Here is a 23,397-nt window from a genome sequence, read left to right as displayed (position 1 = left end):
AGAGACCAGGAGTTCGATCGCTTGCTGTGATGTGCCCTGACCACCAGGGGGTGGTGCGGAACATGGTGGGCAACCAGCGGCAGCAGTGGGGCACTGAGGGAGCAAGGGAAAGAGGAGGCGGGGAACCTGATCGGCCCTGATTGCTGGCCAGGCCTAGGGACCCTACCCGTGTACGAATTTCATGCACCGGGCCTCTAGTATTATATAATATACTAGAGGCCCAGTGCACGAAACTCGTGCTCTTAGTGGAGGGGGGGTCCCTCAGCCCTATCACAGTCTTGGAGCCCTTGGGATGTCCCTACAGGGAGCAGGCATAAGCCAGCAGTCTGACATTCTTAGTGCTGCCATGGAGGCAGGAGAGGCTCCTGCCATTGCTGCTGCGCTCGCCAGCCATGAGCTTGGCTTTTGGCCAAGTGGCGCTCCCCCTGTGGGAGCGCACTGACCACCAGGGGGCAGCTCCTGCGTTGAGCATCTGCCCCCTGGTGGTCAGTGCATGTCATAGTGACCAGTCATTCTGCCATTCGGTCGATTTGCATATTAGCCTTTTATTATATACAACTAGTGGCCCGGTGCATGACGTTTGTGCACGGGGGGGGGGGGTGTCCCTCAGCCCAGCCTGCACCCTCTCCAATCTGGGACCCCTCGGGGGATGTCTGACTGCCGGTTTAGGCCCGATCCCACAGGATCGGCAGTCAGACATGCCGGCAGTCAGACATCCCTCTTGCAATTTGGGACTGCTGGCTCCTAACCGCTCACCTGCCTGCCTGCCTGATCACCCCTAACCACTCTGCATGCCGGCCTGCTTGCCCCCAACTGCCCCCCTTGACGGCCTGCTCGCCCCCAACTGCCCCCCCACCGGCCTGCTCACCCCTAACTGGCCCCCCTGCCAGCCTGCTTGCCCCCAACTGCCCCCCACCCACTGGCCTAATCACCACCAACTGCCCTCCCCTCCTGGCCTGATCGCCCCTAACTGCCTCTCCCTCGGCCCCACCACCATGGCTTTGTCCGGAAGGACATCCAGAAGGTCTTCTGGTCTAATTACCATATTACCCTTTTATTAGTATAGATATAGGGGTGGGCAAAAGTAGGTTTACAGTTCATATGGAAAAATGTATTACAATAATAAACTTTTACATCATAAAAGTAGATAATTACAAAACAAATATGTGTTTAGGATAGTGTCCCTATAGGTAATTTATAATTTGGTTCTAAAGTGGATACTTATACATTCAGTCTGGCCTTCAAGCAGCTAGAAAGCTACTGTAAGCTGGAAAACAGTACAGGCAGACCGAACCTCTAAGTTGCAACAGTGCTACCATAGGGCCAGGTTTTGTTTTGATCTTGGATGTTTTTTGAATATATTAATACTCAGTAAGTCCTCACTTAACATAGTCAACAGATTCTGCAACTTTAAGCAAAACAACATATAATGAAGCTAGTATTACAACAGGCTCATTGATACAAACAAGGGTTAAGTTTCTATAGCATCTCATCAGCATTATAATGAAACATAGCACAAAACAAAATATTCAAGGGCCTACTGCAATTGAAAAACTGTAGTTGTATCTTGAACAAAGTTTACTGCTGCATATAAATTACCTGAATTAGACATCTCAGTTGTCAGAATTTTTTTGTTTCATAAACCAGAATGAAATTTATTGGTCATAAGAGAATATAATGATTAAGATAAAAAGTGTAAACGTGGACAATAAAATATCATTAAAAAAAAAAGACTAGGAAATGCTGTTTTAAATTGGACAAGCTAGAAATACAAGGGATATAAAGTATATTACAGAGAAAGTTACTGTCTTCTCTCTGGTTGTATTTTATTTTTAATTTTTCTCATGTGCTAAAAAGGAGATTAAACAAGATAAGTAGATTTCAAACTTTCTTAAGCCACCAACTGTTTTATTCAAATGAGAGCACTCAGAGGTAACAGAAACTGTTATTAAAATGAATAATTGGATCGATCTTAGGAAAGAACTATTTGACCCTTAGGAAAATAGACACTTCTACAAAGGACTTTACATAATTTCCAACTTTAAAGTTTTTAAAGGAAAGAATGAATGGTTTTTAATAAAATTAAATGAGCAGTTTAGCCCTCTTGCTAAAGGCTGGGCTCTAGACCATGTGGTATCTTGATGACTTATTAAGTTTCATGCAATTACAAAATCATGAATCAATTTTAGAACTTTATAAATCAAGCTATAAGGAAAGTCTCTTGAGGATTTCTAGTTCAGAATGGTTGAGTAAACACATCCATTTATTTTTTTCTTCCTCCCAAAACTCATTGAAAGGACAAAGACATGTAAAAATATAAACAAATTCATAGGCAAACTGGAAGTAGAGATGGAAAGCCACTGGACCAAAACATTCAGATTTTTCTGCTGAAAGACAGATGAAAACATATTGATACTGAACAAATACAGCTTTATTGAGAAATCTATAGCCCCAAATGGGTTATAAAGAGAATTTCAAAAATAAGTGAATTTTCCCAGTAAACCTTAGAATGATTCTAAAATCATTGAGGAGGATCAGTCTTAATAATTAAATTAAATCTGCCTAATAATTAAATTAAAAGGCAAAATAAATTCTTATTCTTGAGGAAAACTATGGAACCTGTTACCCATCATTTTACAGCTGACTTTAGAGGAGAAGGTCTGAGTAACAGGTTTGTTTTATAAAGAATAGCCTCTGAGGAGCTAAGAAAAAAAATAAATCTACCTTTCCTGAATAAGGGCTTGGATCATTCATCACTCTACTCTCTTATTATACTTCTTTCTTTTCAAAATAAACTTGTAATATTAAAAAGAGATTCAACAATAAAATGTAAAGTAGTCAAAACATCTTACTTGAGGACTAAGGAGGAAGTGATAATGGCTAAATATGTAAGTGTGAAGCTACCTGATGCATGGATGTCATTTTGATAGCACTGGTAGTAATAGTAGTAATAATTATAGCAAACTAGAGGCCCAGTGCATGACATTCATGCACTGGGAGAGTGGGGGGTCCCTCAGCCCGGTCTGCGCCCTCTCTCAGTCCGGGACCTTTTGGGGGATGTCTGCCTGCCGGAGATCAGGCCTAAGCCGACAGACATCCCTTTCACAGTCCAGGACCCCTCACTCCTTACCACCCACCTGCAGCAGAGGCAGGAGAGGCTCCTGCCACCACCACTGCGCTCGCCAGCCATGAGCCTGGCTTCTGGCTGAGCACCGCTCCCCCTTTGGGAGTACACTGACCACCAGGTGGCAGCTCCTGCATTGAGCGTCTGCCCCCTGGTGGTCAGTGCTGTCATAGTGACTGGTCATTCCACTGTTCGGTTGATTTGCATATTAGGTTTTTATTATATAGGATGTTTATTAGATTGAGGCTTCCTGTATGTACAAGTGTTAAGAGACTCTTAAATTCTCAAAAAAAGATTAAAAGAACTATTTTTACCCTATTTTACAGAATTGAACATTGAGTGCATGAGTTCAAGTAATTACACAGTATGATACAAAGCTGACAGTTGAATATAGCTTACCTTAATTCCAAAACTGGTATATAAAATTTCATTATGAGCACTCCAAAATATTGGTCCTGGAAAAAAATATCTGCCTCAAAGAATTGTCTCCCACCTTACCACTTTTTCTCCCTACATTAATGTTGATGGTAAACTTTTAATTAAATATGAAATAAATTTTACTTTATAAAGAATGTCACAGCATAATACTTGAGATGGCATGTCTTTTAGAGAAACAACTTTGACTCACAGAGAAATAGGATTCTATTTATTTAATAACTAAACCCAGCATCCTAAGAATTCTAATAACTACTCTGTCTACTCAATATGGAAATAAATGCTTTATCAGATTTTTAAAATATTCAGATAATATTTTATCCTTTTTCAAAATATATTTCCATTCCTTAAAAAGTGGAATATAACATGAAAAGATATATGACATATAGATTTTAAAGTGGATTTTATTGTATTTTATTATATTCAACTATATTTAATGTTTTCTTGCAGTCTGATGACAGTAAAACTTCTGTGAGGGATCGCTTTAATGCAAGACAGTTCATGTCTTGGTTACAAGATGTGGATGATAAATTTGACAAATTAAAGGTAAGTATATTAAGAAGTTCAGTTTAAATGGATGCTTTCCCCTTCTCTTTTTTTTTTTCATTTTAAATTTAAAAAATTGATTTTTAGAAAGAGAGAGGAGTGGGGGGGGGATAGAGAGAGAGAAACATCAATTTGTTGTTCCACTTATTTATGCATTTATTGGTTGATTCTAGTATGTGCCCTGATCAGGGATCAAACCCACAACCTTGACGTATTGGGTCAACATGCTAACCAACTGAGGTACCCGGCCAGGGCTGCTTCCCCCTTCACAAACAGATACTGTAGCTGTATTAGAGAGGAATGATTAGGAAAGGAAATACTGGTCATGAATCCTCACACTAGGTCACACTTGGAAAATAAAGAAAAATAAAAGCCATATTATTCTTCAGGACCAATGTAGAAAAATGAGTTTCTAATGGGGATCTTTATGTTTATTGTCCAATATACAAGTCTGGTTATAGTTCTAACATGAAAGAATGGGAAAATAATAAGAGAAGAAATATATTTTGCAACTCTATAAAGAAAAGTATTTGGTTTTAGATCTTCAGCACAAATCACTTCTCAGATTTTCTTGATTCTTTTGTTAATTTGAAATCTCATTTAAAACCACAGTTGTTTTTTTAATTTAATTTTTATTGTTCAGATTATTACAATTGTTCCTATTTTTTCCCCCCATAGCTCCCCTCCACCGGTTCCCACCCCACCCTCTGCCCTTACCTCCCCCACCATTGTCCTCATCCATAGGTGTATGATTTTTGTCCAGTCTCTTCCCACACCCCCACACCCCTTTCCCCCAGAGAATTGACAGTCCACTCCCTTACTATGCCCCTGATTCTATTATATTCACCAGTTTATTCTGTTCATCAGACTTTTTATTCACTTGATTTTTAGATTCACTTGTTGATAGGTATGTATTTGTTGTTCATAATTTTTATCTTCACCTTTTTCTTCTTCTTCCTCTTCTTAAAGAATACCTTTCAGCATTTCATATAATACTGGTTTGGTGGTGATGCACTCCTTTAGCTTTTTCTTATCTGTGAAGCTCTTTATCTGACCTTCAATTCTGAATGATAGCTTTGCTGGGTAGAGTAATCTTGGTTGTAGGTTCTTGCTATTCATCACTTTGAATATTTCTTGCCACTCCCGTCTGGCCTGCATAGTTTCTGTTGAGAAATCAGCTGACAATCGTATGGGTGCTCCCTTGTAAGTAACTAACTGTTTTTCTCTTGCTGCTTTTAATATTCTTTCTTTGTCTTTGGCCCTTGGCATTTTAATTATGATGTGTCTTGGTGTGGTCCTCTTTGGATTCCTTTTGTTTGGGGTTCTGTGCGCTTCCTGGACTTGTAAGTCTATTTCTTTCACCAGGTGGGGGAAGTTTTCAGTCATTATTTCTTCAAATAGGTTTTCAGTATCTTGCTCTCTCTCTTCTTCTGGCACCCCCATAATTATGATGTTGGTATGCTTGAGGTTGTCCCAGAGGCTCCTTACACTATCTTCAAATTTTTGGATTCTTTTTTCTTTTTTCTTTTCCAGTTGGGTGTTTTTTGCTTCTTTGTATTTCAAATCTTTGATTTGATTTTTGTGGTCCTTTAGTCTGCTGTTGGATCTCTGTATAATATTTTTTATTTCAGTCAGTGTATGTTTAATTTCTAGTTTGTCCTTTTTCATATCCTTGAGGGTCTCGCTAAATTTATCAGCCTTTTCTAGGAAATTCTTGAAAAACCTTATAACCATGGTTTTGAACTCTATATCCAGTCGTTTGCTTTCCTTCATTTCTTTCATTTGTGATCTGTATCTTTGTCTCCGCATTTTCGCTGCTTCCCTGAGTTGGTAGAGTAGCTTTGTGTGCTAGGTGACCTATAGGGCCCAGTGGGTCAGCCTCCCCAGTTACCTGAGGTGGACACTCTTGGTGCGTCCCTTTGTGGACTGTGTGCACAGCCTTGTTGCAGTTAAATCTTGATTGTTGTTGGTGTCACTGGAAGGAATTGACCTCCAGGCCAATTGGCTGTGAGGATCAGCTGTGTCTACGCTGGGAGAACTTCTGTGCTGGAGACACCCTTATGAGACAAGACTTGCAAAATTGCAGAAGCCTCTGTGCTCAGCTTGGATGGGGCGGAGTCTCAGGGTGGAGGAGACAGCCTTGGCTTCCCATCAGCCCTGCCCTAATAGGCCCCTGGGTCTCAGTGTCCCTCGGTAATCGCTGCAAGCACCTCTGAGAGAAAGCTGCCCTCGAGTTTCACCTGCTGCCAGACAGTCCAGTTCCTCCCCAAATGGGTCCGGATTCCCAGATTCTTGCCTGGAACTGGAGTTCAGCACAGTCGGGAGCTTCCGTCTCCCTCCCGCTTGAGAAAGCCAGCGGCGCACTCAGCAGTCAGTCCTCTCCGCTCACGCTCACGCCTCCAGACCTCTGCCTTTCGCAGCTCCCCTGAGTCTCCCTGTGCTTTTCTCTTTTCCTGACAGTCCAGATTCCCCCCTTATGAGTCTGGGTCCCCAGGGTCTCGCCCGGAACTGGGGTTCATTGCATTCGGGAGCTTCCGTCTCCCTCCCGCTTGGGATAGTCAGCCAGATACTCAGCCGCCCATCCTCTCCGCTGCACGTGCGTCTCCATACCTCAGCCTTTTGCAGCTCCTCTGAGTCTCCGTGTGCTTTTATCTTACCTCCTAGTTGTAGGATTTCCACTCAGCCAGCTTTCCTGTGGTTCTGGATGATGTCCGTTTTGTCTTTTAGTTGTAGTTTTGAAATTGTGCGAGGCAGCAGTTTAGGTGTTTACCTATGCCGCCATCTTGGTTTCTCCTCTGAAACAACAGTTTTAAATATAAAGATGTGCATGAAGTTGAAGACCCAGAAATAATTGGCATATGGATACAGACGGTAAAACACCTACCCTGTAAAACTCAAAAACTTTTTATACCTCTACTATATCCCTAAAGTAAACAAAGCATATTTAATAGAATAATTCATTAACTTTTCTCTTCTTTTTAATAGACCTGTCTTTTAATGAGGCAACAACATGAAGCTGCAGCTTTAAATGCCGTTCAGAGATTAGAATGGCAGCTCAAACTCCAGGAACTTGATCCTGCCACCTATAAATCTATCAGCATTTATGAAATCCAGGAGTTTTATGTTCCCCTTGTTGAGGTTAATGATGACTTTGAATTGACTCCTATATAGTAGCCGTTACTTCGTGTGTCATCTTAAACTTATGGAGACTCCAGAGTGTTATACTGTGGAAAATTGCTTTTTGACAAAAATACTGATATTATGCCTTTATAATTGTTGGTAAAGTTCAAATATAATTGGTTATGTAGCAAACACTGTCATTTTATAAAAAATGAAAAGAAATATTTTGGATCTTGGGTCCAAACAGTTTCTAATTGAAAACTATTATTTATATCGGTCAAAGGTCATGATTACATTTGGCAGGCTGTGGTAGATATTTAAAAAGTTGAGAATCTGCTAATGGCGCTGGAAGTTGTTAGCACTCTGATTAACAAGATAACCACTAGTATGCAATCTTTTTCAAGTTTTATTAAAATATATCAGTAAACTAAAAGGTTCAATTCCTACCAAATAGTTTCTAATGTGGAAGCAAAACTTGGCACAACTTTTCTTCAGTTTATTATATTTGTAAATTGTACAGTTTTCTTTTCCAAAGTTTGATATTGTCTTTCTTTTTAATAACTTATTTTATACAGACTGTGCAGATGTAAATCTTGTAATTAATGCTCAAAATGTATACAAAGGGATTGGTAGTCAAAACATGTACAAAGAAATAATTGTAAACCTGTTTTGTCTGATGTTTTATTGGACCAAAGTTGTAGTTCGTATAGAGTGTAGCAGTAGTGTGGTCAGGTAGCAAAACTTTTAAATAAGGCATGCATGTGTTTGAGTTAGCTTGTTTTTATCACCATAACTGTAAAGTTGTGACTTAGTTGTATTGCATGCTTCTTCCTATAATTTAACTCCATAAGTGATGCCTAAAGTAGTGTAAGGTGTTTCATACTAATCTCCTGGCATAGTACCTATGACTTACTATGTTGGATATATTATTTAGAATTAGTCATACAAAGAAACAGCTCTTTTTTCACCTCATAGTAGAGCCTATTCTCTCCTCCCACCCCCAAATGCCTTTGAATGAAAATTCTGAAATTGTAAATGTCTATTTTAATACTCAAGTATGATGAATCTGTGAATATATGTAAAATATGTTTAATAAATTTTATTGGTCATGTTAAATCATTGTAAAACTTTTTTACATTGCTAAAGCATAATGTTTTAAGCTTAATAACCTTTGCACTTTTAAAATAAAAACAGTACTGCAATGAAAAAAGAGATTTGGTAGTCAAAATAAGTAAAAGCAACAGGCATATTCCAGTTGATCTCTACAATGTTTATGAAAAATTCATTAATATGCTGTATTTTTTTCCTTGTATCTAGATATAAAGCATAATTTTCAGAATTTTATAATTAACATTTGGTATGCTGTTTTTAATAAAATAACTAAGTCCAGTTCCTCCCATACCATGATACAGATTAAATATTCAGGAATATTTCTGATCTGAAACCTGCTGCTAAACTTATTAAACATTTTTGAAGGGAAAGTTAGGTTATATGTAAAATTGATTATAAGTGTATGAGATTAAAATTTATAGAACTTTCCACAATACTTTTTTGAATTATAAAATAATACTGGATTTTTTTATTCTGATAGAACAAAGTAAAAAGAATGTATGAGAAATAAAGTGTTTAAAATTCAGCTTGCAAGTTGGAAATTCCAACTGATGGGAGAGAAAGGAAAAATTGAAGTTGTTGAGTGCAAAGGTACATATTAAGCTTAGGGATTTTTGAATTTTTACATCAGTTTATATTTAAATTCATATTGTACTTGGCATGCGCAATAAAGAAGCACGTGTAAAAAATACACAGTGCAAGGACTTTAATATAGAAGTTGGATGTAGTAGTGTTTAGAAATTTAGATGAGAGATTTTGGCCCTTTTTATTGGATAAATGGGGCCAAGAAAGGCAGGGTAGATTTTGAAGCACTGGTTTTGTTGAAGTTAAGTTCATTAAGGCTGGGAACATTAAAAACTAATTTATAAAAGTCATACTTTTTAATATGAAAAACTTAATGCAAATTTTGTGTATACTTTTGCCTAAACAAAAAACAAACAGATTTTTGAGCATTGAAGTCATAGAAAATATGAGAGGGATAAGTTTGTAAGCGTTTTGTGCTGATGGTCCAACCTGAGAAGGGGGTGTAGAACAGTTTGGCCAAACAAAACAAGCTGCAGAAGAGAAAAAGCAAGCACGCAGGAATCTGGCATGTTTTAGGCCTCCCAGCTTTTTAGCATTAACCACAGTTCTCACCCTCTATAATGGTACCTCAAGTTGCTGGAGCATCTCTGCCATGATTCTGCTTGTGCAGATTTCCTTTGTAAAATGACTCAAAGCTAATCAGGATAGCTTAAAAGAAAAGTGAATGCCTTTCCTGGAAATTTATACTTAAGTAGCTAAGGGCTTTTGATATTAAAAATATTCTGAAGCTCTGAAATGCTAGAAAAAACTTGGAATGGAGTATATGCCTAAAAAGATTTAGGATCTGAAAGAGGAACAAAGGATGGTTAATTTAATCAGTGATTTTTTTCTTAACTATTCAAATATCATGAACAAGATACTAAACTGTATCTAAGGATTTGTATTTCTTTAAATCTTGTTCTACATCATATCTGTTTAATAAATGACTAGTTGATATTTGTGCATGTTATTTAATAAAGAGTTATATTTTTATAGAAAAAAGTGAAATGTGTGCTATTTTTCTTTAATTTTCCACTCCCATATGACTCTACACCAAACACTAATATTTACTTGGGCAGCTAGCAAAATGGCAGAAATACTCACTTTGGGGAAACAAACAGCATCTGAAGAATTGGTCTTTCAAGTGTATTCAATAATGAGGTTTCAAAAATGAATTTTAAATGTTACACATGTGCAAACTTCATAACTGCAAAAACCTTATGCAAAGACCCCATGAAGCTCATTTTAGTGGACTTAATAATTATACACTTATTCTAGAAATTGGATGCTGTACTAAATATTTTCCTTAGTTATCCAACATGTGAGCAGTATTTTTTATTCTCTGGTATCCTGACATAAAACCCCAAAACTTGATACAGAGAACTTACCCATTTGAAACTCATGATACAGTTTTATCTTCTTGTATTTTAAAGAAATCATTTTCATATTTTAAAAAAAATTCAAACATTCATGGCAAAAAGGTTGTTACAAGAGATACTAATCTTTGGAAAAGCTTGTGTGAAGTTTAATTGGTTAAAATACCTTGTAATTCATTTCTTAGTGGCTTCTTGGAACCATAGTTTCCTTTGTTACCTAAAATGGTGATACAAAACCTCCACAGAAGTAGTCACCCAAAAAAACAAAAATCAGAAAGTAAACAGAAAACTACAAACTAACATTCCTCTTGAACATATTCACATCTTAGTAACATTCAGTTAGGCAACAATTCCTTAATTAGAATAGAAAAAGTATAACCCATAAAAGAAAAAACTTAATAGGACTTCATTAAAATTTACAACTTTTTTCCTTCAAAAAACACTTAAAATGAAAACGTAAGCCACACTGGGAGAAAAGATTGATTAAAAACATATCTGGCCCTAGCCAGTTTAGCTCAGTGGATAGTGTGTCGCCTGGGGACTGAAGGGTCCCAGGTTCTATTCCATTCAAGGGCACATGCTCTGATTTCTGCCTTGGTCCTCAGTAGGGGGCGTGCAGGAGGCAGCCAATCAGTAATTCTGATCATTGATGTTTCTCTCTCTGAAATCAAAAAATATTTTTTAAATCTGATAAAATATTTTTAAAATATATTTTATTGATTTATTACAGAGAGGAAGGAAGTGGGATAGAGTGTTAGAAACATCGATGAGAGAGAAACATCGATCAGCTGCCTCCTGCACATCCGCCAATGGGGATGTGCCTGCAACCAAGGTACATGCCCTTGACTGGAATCAAACCTGGGACCCTTCAGTCCGCAGGCTGACGCTCTATCCACTGAGCCAAACTGGTCAGGGCCTGATAAAATATTTTATTTGGGAAACGTAAAAATTTTTAACTCAAAATTTTAACATTTTACTAAAGAAGATATATGAATGTCAAGGAAAAAAAAACATAGCAAGGTGTTGAACATCATTAGTCATTAGGGAAATCAAATTAAAACCACAATGTTATACCAGTATATACCAACTAGAATGGCTAAAATTAATACTTAAAATACCAAGAATTGGAGAAACTGTTGAGCAACTAGAACTCTTCAATTGCTGGTAAAAATGCAAAATGTTACCACCATTTTGGATATCCATTTAGTAGTTTACAATGTAAAAAATACACTTACTATAAAAAAAATACTATCAATTTCACTCCTAAATATTTACCCAAAAGAAAGGATAACTTCAAATTAACGTAAGAATTTTTTGTTAAATTTACTATTACCAAGTGCTTTTTTTAAACTTTATTTTTATTGTTGATAGTATTACAGATGTTCCCATTTTCTCCCCATTTCCCCACTTCAACCCAGCCTCTGCCTCACCTTCCCTCTGGCCATCACCACACTGCTCTCTGTGTCTGGGTGTCATGCATATACGTTCTTTGGCTAATCCCTTCACCTAACTTCATCCAGTAACCCCGCTCCCACCCCTCTGACAGCTTCCAGTCTGTCCCATGTATCCATGCCTCTTTTTCTATTTTGTTCGTCAATTAATTTTGATAACAGGATTCCACATATAAGGCATTTAAGACTGCTTCTAGCTTAACACTTTAGCACTAGGTCAGTATTTCCAAGGAGAAATACCTTGTGGATCATAGCCCAATGGGCTCCAACTTAATATTTCTGGAATCTTTTTTTAAAATATATTTTTTATTGATTACAGAGTGGAAGGGAGAGAGAGAAACATCAATGATGAGAATCATTGATAGGCTTGCCTCCTGTACCCCGCTACTGGGGATCAAGCCTGCAACTGGGCATGTGCCCTGACTGGGAATCCAACCACGACCTTCTGGTTCATAGGTCCACCCTCAACCACTGAGCCACACCTGCAAATTCCCAGGATTGTGGGAAGGAATTGAGTGCAATTCTCCATTGCCTTTATCTACATGCTAGCTGTTGAAATGAATTCGCTTTCTTGAAATAGGGGCTGAAATGAGTGCTGGCGTCCTGCTTACTAGGTCTGCCCTCTCCTACTGAGGCTTGGAGTGGTGTGCTGTAGCCATTTGTCGAGCTGTCCGTCCATTTTCTCCGCAGGCCAGTAAGCTTTTTCTTGGCCAGCTCCTAAGGCTTGTCCTCACTATTTACAATGCTAAGCACAGCGCCAGGCACTCACGCAGGGCACAGCAGACTTTAGTGAACTGCTGAAAGAAGGCTCTATCTACCCTGGGGGATCCTTATTCAGTCGGTCTCATGCAGATCCCAGAACCCTGAACTTTAACAAATCCGACCCCTGATGTCAAATAACAAGGTCAGCTCCACTCGATCACTCAGTGCCTCCGTCTTGCATCCCTATAAGAGGACATATAACAGCTGCCTCACAGGGTTGCTGTGAGGATTCAATGAGCTCAGTTCCATGGCTAGCACATGGTAAGTCCAGAGGATGGGCCTGACAGTGGGGCCTGCTGAAGCCTGATGTGGGGCAGGGAAGAGGGCTGAGAGAAAGCGCGCGTGGGCGCCAGGGTGGGTGTGTTCCTGGGGGCGGAGCCATGGCCCCGGCGGGGCGGGGCGGGGCCGGGGGCGTGCGCTGTCCAGCGCGCCCCGGGCGTGAGAGACGCCTCCTGGCGGAGCTGGCGATGGTGGGGAGCAGAGGGAGGGCGGAGGAGGAGAGGGAGGAGTGCTGAGCGGGAGGCGGGAGCGGGGGCCGGGAGGGCGGCGGGCGGGCCTGTGTCTTTGAGGTGTTGGAAGCTCGCGGCGTTGCGCGGAGCGACTGCGCGGAGGCGCGGCCTGCCTCTCTCGCACGGCCCCGCAGCGCGTCCGAGCTTGGCCGAGCCGCCGGGGAGCCAGGGCCAGGCAGCCTAGCGGTGCCGCGGCGCACGGTGAGCGGGAGCGGGCCGGGACTGGCGTCTGCGGCCGGGAGGGTCTGTGCCCCGAGCTCGGGCCTCCGGAGGCCGTGCCCGCGGTGGGCTTCTCGGGAGCCGGGAGAAATGGGAGTGCTCGCGCGGCCAGAGCTCCGCCTACGCGGAGGACAAAGTGGGGTCCCGCCGCCGGTGGGTGCTGGGCGGCCCTGGCGCCACGAGCCGCGGCACCGCTGCGCCCCTTTTCCTGCGCCGCTGGGGCCCGCGCTCCCGGCCTGGTCCTCCGCCGCGCGCGGGGAAGCTGGGGGCGAGGGGCGAGGGCCTCCGCCGCCTCCCCCGCGGCACAAAGGCTGCTGTCAGCGCCGGCTCCCTGCGGACCACGCACCGGTCGCCGGAGCCGAGAAGCAGCTCACGGCGGGTGGAGACAGTTGTGATGGGGTATTGTTCTTAACTCAGAAAAAAAGCAAGAAGCCTCTTAGATAGTTCTGCTACCTGCTTTGTCTATGCCCCTGTTGACTTGAATATTTCCCAGTAAGATTTTGGGAGTAGGATGAAGACAACCGTAAGAGATGAAAAAATTAAAATCCCCTTTTGGTAGTTGTAGGATGAAAACTAGTTCTGGAAAAAATCAGTTTTCAAATGCCTTCCTTGGCCTCCACTGGTGGCTCCAAAAGTCACTCCACTTGGTACGTGTAGTTAAATAAATTAGGTAATTGGGTTACTAACGGTCTTTAGAATACCTGTGGCCTCGGGAGCCGTCACCAGGGCTTTCTCTTTCAAAATTGAGTCATACTGGGTACGAAGCCTTATTGTTTTTGTTTTAATTGTACTTCGTAATACTTAGTATACAAGTTTACGGTAATTATAAAGGCCCTATAAACGCACCTTTTATCCCTCTTACATCAGTAGTCATTTATTTTAATTGGTTCTATTGAGGGGGTGTTTTAACCCCCAAGAAGTTGTATCTTCGCTTTTTAAAAAATTTAATAGCCACATTGGTTGTTTAACCACTGTCAGAATTTGCCCTGGTCTTTTTTTTTTTTTTTTCTTCCTTTGAAAGTGTAATAGCATCTTAATAATTTTGAAGAATCTATGGTACCTGTGGTATAGAATCAAAAGAAGAGCAGTTAATAATTTACTATCCCCTTTGTTACTTGCTAAATTATTCAAGGAATGACTGTCAACTCCTTTCTTTGAGCTGCTTCATTCTAATTATGTTAAGAAACAATGAGATAATCATCATTACTAGAATTATTTACATTTAAAATCTGTTTTAATTCTAAGAATTAAAATATTGTTAAATGTTTTAAAATTAGAATACACTATTAATAGTTTTTATACAGGCATAAAGTTGAATAATAGGCGTAAAACTAAAGTTGAATAGTAGCAGTGTAGTTTTGATATTAGTTATTTGCTTGGTATATTCTCAAGTTACTGATGACCTATAAATACATATACTAGTATATCCACTTAAACTTACTAGTCACTGTTTCTAGATAGTCTGAGAAATTTAAGTATTCTAAATCTTTGAAGATGGCCAACAAGACATTATTATATAAAATTGTAGGGTGTTTTTTCATGTTGAATCTTTTATTGAATGACCTTTAAATGATCACTCGAAAGTCTTCTAACACAAGGAGTTTGGTTTATTTGTGTTGTTTTTCGTTTTTGTATTTGTTTTTACCCTAGCACTTACCTTTGAATTAAAGTTTTTTGTTTGTTGTTGTTTGTTTTGGTTTAGCTTCCTGGGAGTTACTGATTGTCTTTGAAGAAACATGAAGTCACATTCTATTGTTATGCTTACTCTAGCCATCTTGGTGTTCCTGACATGGATCCCTGTGTCCCTGAGTTGTAACAAAGCACTGTGTGCTAGTGATGTGAGCAAATGCCTCATTCAGGTAGGACTAAGAGTATTATTATTAATATTAAAGTAATTGTACAGCAGAGATACAGCACATATATACAGATATAGAGTGTACATATAATACAGTGTATTAGGTGAGAGGTGAGGTACTGAGTTATGACAGACACAGTGGTCTGGGTTTTTGCCCCCTTAGTTCACTTGCATACAAGCATGGTTAGATTCAAGAGATTCAGTACTGAAAATAATATCCAGCTTTATAAACATGCTGTTACAAGGTGATAAGCACTCTGTTCAGAGGAATTGAAGGGTTTCTCTTGTATAATCTAGTTTACATAGCAAAGAGACTACGTAACTATATTTAGGGGAAAAATTAGCTAGTCAAATAATAGACAAATTGCACGCTAGACATCATGTATTAGGTGTCTATTCTATGTAAGAAATTACCTCCAAATGCAGCAACTTAATTCAGTAGACATTTATTATTTCATGCAGTTTCTTAGGGTTGGGAATCTGGAGCAGTTGATCCGGGTGGTTTTGGCTTAGGGCTCCTTACAGGGTTGCAAGCAAGTGGTAGATCTGCGATTGGAAAATCAGCTTCCACATACATGATAATTATCTTTTTTAGTCATCAAAGCAAGCCTACTGATGTAGTTACCACTGTCATTTTCTCATTTCAAGAGAAAAGTGAGGTTAAGTAATTTGGCTCGGTTCATATAGCTAGGAAGTGGCTATAGAATGTGGGTCTGTCTTTGACTCCAAAGCCTGTGGCCTTTCCCCTAATCAGACTGGTTATTACTCTTCATAAAGTTGTGTTCATTAGTGGTGAACTTCATGTCTTATATAGCTGTTCTCTCTTTTCCATCCTAATAGATCATCAGCAGTCTTATGATCTTTGTGTGTGTGTTTATTAGCCTCCCTTCTAATTATTGGCTGTTGGCTAAGAAATTCAGTAACCACACATACTAGAATTCTGTGTAAATATGAGTCAGCTACCTCTTGTCTATAACCCTGACATAAGAGAAATTGTGTGTGTGTACTAGAAGTAATAATGATTTTTATAGATCATAGGCATTTTGTGCTTAATTATGACAATTTGGGTTCTTCTCATTAATAGTTGAAATTCTAGGAAGCCTGGACTTTATGTGAATGTAGTTTACCACCATCTCAACTCTGTTTATTCTTACTTTGCATGTCAAACCAAAAGTTTTAATAAAAAAGTTTGTTAGTTGAGTGGTTGGTTTTTAATTTTTTTTTACTATGAACATTTTCAAGCACAAATAGAAGAGATGAGGGAATAATAAATAACAATTACAATCAACAGTTACAGCAATCATTAACTCATGGTTACCTTTGTTTTATCTCTATTCCCCTACCCTGACCACTGTGGTTCTGTTTTAATTTCAAGCAAATCCCTGATACTATTTTGCCATAATTCTAATACCCATCTCTTAAAATAAGAACTCTCTAACACATAGCTGTTAGCAATTTTAAAATTACCAGTAATTCTTTAATATCACCTAATTTTGTCCATGGAAGTTTTGATATGGCATGTCTGCTTAGGCTTGTGCTCACTGAAAATTTTGTCGTCTGTACATTAATTCCAGCTTTGTGCTGTGGTCAGATGGGGAATCTGTGCTCACTTCCCAGTTGTTTCAATGTAGCTTCGTTGTTCATTAATAGAAATAAAGTCGCATAACAATTACTATATTCATGTTTAGGTGGAAATTCACTTAAATTCCAAATTATTTTTTGACTCTCAGAGGTCTGTAATTTCCATTAGTTCAAATAATGAAAACTAGAACATTCCCTCTTATTATTATTTTTATATATAATATCTTCTTATTGAAACTCTGATTAATATGAGTCTGTGATGAATGTTCTGTCTTAGATTTTTTTAAACAGCTTTATTGAGATATATAATTCTAATATTGTAAATTTCACCGATTTAAATGTACAATTCGAAGAATTTTGGTGTATTTAGAGTTATGCAACCATCACCACAATGTAATTTTAGAACATTTCCATCACCCTAAAAAACCTCATACCCATTATCAGCCACGCCCCATTTCTTCTTCCCTACCTCTAGGCAAACAGTAATCTACTTTCTATGTCTTTATATGCCTATTCTGTAAATTTAATATGAATGGGATCATATAATACGTTGTCTTTTATGTCTATCTTATGTTATTGAACATAATGTTTTCAGGATTCATGCATGCTATAGTAGGTATCAGCACTTCATTCTTTTATGGTCAAATAATTTTCTACTGTACAGATAATACCTAATTTAATTTATCCATTCATCAGCTGATGGGTATTTGGATTGTTTTTACTTTTTGGCAATGGTGAATAATGCTGTGAATATTCATGTGTAAGTTTTTATGTGGATAGGTTTGTATTTCTTTTGGGTATATACCTCGGAGTGGAATTGCTGAGTCATACTTTCTTTTTTTTGTGTGTGTGTTAATCCTCACCTGAGGATACTTTTCCCATTGATTTTTAGAGAGAGTGGTTGCCTCCTGCATGCGCCCCAACCCAGGGCTGGGGGTTGAACCTGCAACCCAGGTATGTGCCCTTGACCGAGAATCACACCTGTGACCCTTCATTTGGCATTCCGATGCTCTAACCACTGAGGCAAATCAGCCAGAGCTATATTCCATTTTTCAGATGTACCACAATTTGTTTATCCACTCACCTATTAAGATTCATCTTTGTTGCTTCTAGATTTGGGAAGTTAAAAAATAAAGCTTGCCTGGCTGGTGTTGCTCAGTAGTTGAGTGTTGACCTAAGAACTAGGAGGTCATGGTCAATTCCTGGTCAGGGCACATGCCCCGGTTGCAGGCTTAATCACCAGTGGAGGGCATGCAGGAGGCAGCCGACAATGATTCTCTCTCAACATTGATGTTTCTGTCTCTCTCCCTCTCCTTTCCTCTCTGAAATCAATAAAAGACATATAAAAATAAAGCTGCTACAATAGCTAAGATCTGGAAACAGTCCAAGTGCCTTATCAGTGGATTAAAAAAAACTTTGGTGCATTTACACAGTGGAATACTACCCATCTGTAAAAAAAAAAAAAAGAGGATCTCTTACCCTTTATGACCGCATGGATGGACCTGGAGATTATTATGCTAAGCAAAATAAGCCAGTTAGAGAAAGACAAATATCACATGATCTCAGTTATATGTGGGATCTAATGAACAATAGGTCCAGAGGCATGGATGCATGGCTCAGAGGGGAGTGTGGTGGAAGGGATGGGAAGAAATTAACACTTTCACTTGTTTTTTAATGCACTCTATTCTCATCAAGATTTCAGAGGATACTTATTGGAAATTTATTCTGTTACTTGTATTTATATTTCTTCCAAGATTATTTTTTCTTTTAACTTATGTCTCTGGTGTGGCAGGCCTTCCCCGATTTTTATTTAGTTGTCCATTATAGTTAAGAATGAGGCATTCAAAGCATGATTGGGAGACTCTCTGTGGGCAGGGCTGACGGACACAGACTGGAGGGTTTCCCTCGAGGGGCAGGGAAGCCCTTCTGCTCTGAGGCTGATCACTTTCCTGAGCAGAAGTTTTTGGTGTGTTTGTTTTGATCAACTGGTTTTATTGCTGTGGTTGGAGTGTGGGGGTGGGGGGGAGTGAACAGTATTTCCCTGGTTCTTGTCTTTTGCTCTAGTGTGGAGGGAGGGTAGCCTAACTGGTCTGATAGAAACTTGAACTTTGATGCCCTCTTCCATTCCTGTTTTCTTCTATTGAAGAACAGATCGGCTCTTGGTGTTTCATGTGCCAAGGATTGTTAAGTGGGGTCCTTGGATCTCTTAAAGGCTTATGGCATCCTCAGAATTAAAAATTGTATATGTACAGTATGAAAAAGGAAAAAAGTCCCTAGCTTTCAGGAGGTTCTCAAGGTGGTTGATGCTGTGAAAGATTAAGAATTGCCAGTGTGGTTCGGTTGGTTGGAGTATCGTCCCATACACGGAAAAGTTGTGGGTTCCATTCCTGGTCAGGGCACATTCCTGGGTTGCAGATTTAATCCCTGGTTGGGGTGTTTCTCTCTCACATCAAAGTTTCTCTGTGTGTCCCTTCCTGTCTCTCTAAAATCAATCAACATATCCTCGGGTAAGGATTAAAGAAATAAAAAAGAGTGTTAAGAATTGCTGGGGTTTTGCTTTCCATTGCACATAGTAAGTTATTAAAATTCTGCTTTTACATTCAACAAAGTACAAGGCATATTGACATTTTAGATGATAATAGCTTCTCTCCTTAGACTTACAGAACAAGAACATGTACAGAAATGAACATTGGAGAGAAGTACTTCAGGAAAGGCAATGCTATTAAAGTTTAAAGAAAGATATCACTTCCTACATCTTAGAGGGAATTAAAATTTTTCTTTTTGTTATTTTGGTTTGGTTTAAACAGCATCTGCAGTGTTGAAATGATGTACTGTGAGGATAAGCTAGACCATTTGTTTATATTGAGCTCTCTGCAACTCTTGAAATAACTAAATATAAAAAAATTTCCCTGGAAGATCATAGTTATGTAAATATTTTTACCAGCATGGCCACAAGCAGCACAGTCATTCCTGCCACTCCCACCAGTTGCTACAAATAAGGGTAGTCCCTACATAAATATTTATTTTTTGCTGCTGACAGGAAAGAAATCTAACTTTAAACATCAAGAAAGTAAAATTGTCATCATGGTGTATTTCCTTGATGATATAATGAGTGGTTTAGCTTTCCTATTTCAGGGGGGAAAATGGTAATACAGGATTTTCCTTTTAACAAGATCTTTCTAGTTTTTTCTTCTGATGTGGGAAAAGAATATAAAATTTGGATTAATATTATGCTTTTACCTCAGAAATCTCAAGACCCATTTTGTAGTAAGAACTAAAAACAAAAAACAAAAACAAAAAAACCGCTAATTGACTTGTGAGTACTTTTGGCAAATATTTATGGTCATATTTAGGGTGATGTAAACATTATATTTAATGAAAATATTCAAACTTAGGTTCAGAGATCCTTGATGCATTATTTTAGCTCTTTACTGGTTATCTGAGTGTTTACTTAGCACTTTCATGTACTAAATCAACAGTCTGCTTTTTTATTCTAAAAACTTATTTAACTATTAAATAAATCTTAGGTTTATTGAAATAAGTTGGGATATCAAAATAGTTTATTAATAATTATGATTTTTTAAATGTATTTTTGTCTTAGGTTAAAAATATAAATAGTTCAGATAACTTAAGGACTTAATTACAGTAAACTAAAAAAAATTAACTTTCTCTTCCTTTTTCCTTAATCAGTGCTAATTAAATCCTACATTAGTTTCTTGATACAATTATCTTGGTTTGTCACTAATACTAGTAATATTTTGGTTTTTAATATACAGTGTTTACTCTTTTCTCTTAAAAACATTATACCTTTTTTCTTACAGTGTTTTTTTCCTCTTCATTTTACTTCCCTGCTCATAAAAGTGTGGCTCTTAACGCATTTTTGTCCTCTTTTGCTTCAGTTAACACCTCATGAAAACCTTTGAAATTAATGTCCAAAAGTAATGAGTTAGGCCTGATGTAATTTAAGAGAAGAATAAGTCATTGTTTCCCTTCAAATGTTTAATGCAATTAGAATAGCTGCTAAAATTTGTAAGTAGAGACAAATTTATTTTCACTGGCTGTTTCATTTGTTGAATTATTATATTAAAACAAAAATTAGGATTTCATTGGAAGACATGGACATTTTCAAATATAAAACAGGGAGAAATTCTCAAGTATAAAATAGAAAAAATAAATAGTCAAATAATCCCCCATTAACCTATCACTCAGCTTCAACAGTGATTCACAAATAGCCAGCCCAGTCTCATCTATACCTACCTCCACCTTACCCCAATGGGATTATTGTAAAGAAATTTGTTGGGGAACTTATACAGTAAATTAAGATTTAAAATTTTATTACTAGGTTTATGTAAGAAATGGGCGCCATTTGACATATTTTGGAAGTTCATGTATATACATGAACTTGTATGCTGATTTATTTAGCTGACAGAACACTACTGTTCTCAGTAGTGTTTTAAGTTTATATTATTTTCAGAACAAAAGTTTACCAACCAGTTGGAATTTATAAAGAACAATATGATAATAAGATTCAGCTGAGATATTTTTGTTCAGTTTGAAAGTTTGATGATCTCCTTAAAGAATATTAATATGTCAAAATAGATTTGTTGTAACCTAGCATAATATCATTATGTTTATTCTTTTGAATAAGGGCTAATTGTTTGAAGATGTTTTGTTTTATATATTTGTTTTTAAATACCCATTTGATCTAAGAAAATGTGTAAATAATATCAGCATAGGTACAACCTAATGCTTCCTTGATTACTGATGCTTATGCAGTATGCTTTTACTAACTAGTTTGTTCTTACATTCCCAGGGCCTTTTTTTTTTTTGTAGTCAAAGATATTATAAATAATAAGAGTTTGCTTAATTTAGTATTTAAGAACCTCAGTTTGTGTTTTGAGTATATGTTTTCATAATTCTATAGACATTAATTTGGCTCTTATGTCATACTACCCAAATAAATTAAATGTTTATTTACCATTATAAAAATTTTTCATATTTTAAAAAAATTTACAGAAGGCATAGAAATAGAAAAAAAAGTAAATCATTCATAGTTCTATTTTACAAACACAGATTACCCTTAATATTTCAATATAGTACTTTCCAGGTTTTAATTCTATGTTAAGGTGATTTTAACAACTATATTATATATACTAGAGGCCCATGCACGAAATTCGTGCACGGGGGTGGAGGGTGTCCCTCAGCCCAGCCTGCACCCTCTCCAATCTGGGACCCCTTGAGGGATGTCCGACTGTCCGTTTAGGCCCGATCTCACTACGATCGGGCCTAAATGGGCAGTTGGACATCCCTCTCACAATCCAAGACTGCTGGCTCCCAACCACTCGCCTGCCTCTGCCTGATTGCCCCTAACCGCTTCTGCCTGCCAGCCTGATCACCCCCTAACCCAGGGGTGGGCAAACTTTTTGACTCGAGGGCCACAATGGGTTCTTAAACTGGACCAGAGGGCCGGAACAAAAGCATGGATGGAGTGTTTGTGTGAACTAATATAAATTCAAAGTAAAGGAGCGGAGGGGAGAGCAAGAGAACCGGATAGAACAGCCGGAACCGGCCCGCGGGCCGTAGTTTGCCCACGGCTGCCCTAACCACTCCCCTGCCAGCCTGATTGACACCTAACTGGCTCCCCGGCCGGCCTGGTCACCCCTAACTGCCATCCCCTGCCGTCCTGGTCACTCCTCATTGCCCTCCCCTGCCATCCTGGTCACCCCTCATTGCCCTCCCCTGCAGTCCTGATCGCCCACAACTGCCCTCCCCTACAGTCCTGGTCCCGCCCCCAACTGCCCTCCTTTGCAGGCCTGGTCCCCCCCAACTGCCCTCCACTGCAGGTCTGGTCCCCCCCAACTGCCCTCCCCTGCAGTCCTGGTCTCCCCCAACTGCCTTCCTCTGCCAGCCCAGTCACCCCTAACTGCCCTCCCTGTTTGCCTGATCGCCCCCAACTGCCCTCCCTTGCTGGCCTGGTCTCCCCCAACTGTCCTCCTCTGCCGGTCTGGTCACCCCCTAACTGCCCACAACTGCCCTCCCCTGCAGGCCATCTTGTGGAGGCCATCTTGTGTCCACATGGGGGCGGCCATCTTGTGTCTTGAAGTGATGGTCAATTTGCATATTACTCTTTTATTAGATAGGATAATTACATACAATTCTCTCTTCTTTGGTATAGAGTTCTGTGATTTTTTACTAACATATACTCAGAGAAGGAATATTTTCATCACTTTTAAAAGTTCCCTCGTGCTCCTCTGTAGTCAAAACTTGCCCCTCCAGAGCCTCAGTGCCTGACTGTGATTTGATTTTTATCTCTATAGTTTCACTTTTTCCAGAATGTCATAAACAGAATCGTACAGAATGTAGCCTTTTGTTTGTCTCTGATTTCTTTCATCTAGTATAATGCTTTTTTTAGGTTCATCCACATTATTGTGTGTTTCAGGTATTTCTTTCCTTTGTATTGCTGAGCGGTAGTCTATTGTATGGCGGTACCTTAATTTGTTTATTCATTTACTGGTTGATGGACATTGGGTTGTTTCCAGTTTTTGGTGATTATGAATGAAGTTGATATATACTTTTACATATGGGTCTTTGTGTGAACATATGTTTCATTTCTCTCGAGTAAATATCTATGAGAGGGATTGCTGAGTTGCAAAAACATTTTGATAGCCATTATCTCACTTGGATACCAAAATTTATAAGGGTAAACCCAACAATACCACTTCCTTTTTATGACTGACAAAATGAA

At 38.9% G+C, this 23,397-nt stretch overlaps 2 protein-coding genes across 9 annotated transcripts in view; both read left to right on the top strand.

The window, feature by feature from the left end:
* ANKRD12 (ankyrin repeat domain 12) overlaps positions 1-9,895 on the top strand; it is a 108,557-nt gene extending 98,662 nt beyond the window's left edge. For all 8 annotated transcript variants that reach the window (XM_080685944.1, XM_080685943.1, XM_080685947.1 and 5 more), the window contains 2 exons: positions 4,010-4,105; positions 7,091-9,895. In XM_080685944.1, the coding sequence (XP_080542070.1) occupies positions 4,010-4,105; positions 7,091-7,276 (282 nt within the window). In that variant the 3' untranslated portion in view covers positions 7,277-9,895. The remainder of the gene's footprint in view (positions 1-4,009; positions 4,106-7,090) is intronic.
* A 3,068-nt stretch (positions 9,896-12,963) lies between these two features.
* Positions 12,964-23,397, top strand: part of TWSG1 (twisted gastrulation BMP signaling modulator 1) — a 33,649-nt gene continuing 23,215 nt past the window's right edge. Inside the window, exons 1-2 of the mRNA XM_080685942.1 lie at positions 12,964-13,198; positions 14,919-15,075. Coding sequence (XP_080542068.1) covers positions 14,953-15,075 — 123 coding nt within the window. The 5' untranslated portion in view covers positions 12,964-13,198; positions 14,919-14,952. The remainder of the gene's footprint in view (positions 13,199-14,918; positions 15,076-23,397) is intronic.

The sequence above is a fragment of the Plecotus auritus genome, assembly GCF_963455305.1.
Source record: "Plecotus auritus genome assembly, chromosome: 8".
NCBI classification, from domain to species: Eukaryota; Metazoa; Chordata; class Mammalia; order Chiroptera; family Vespertilionidae; genus Plecotus; species Plecotus auritus.
This window is presented reverse-complemented; position numbering and strand designations above follow the sequence as displayed.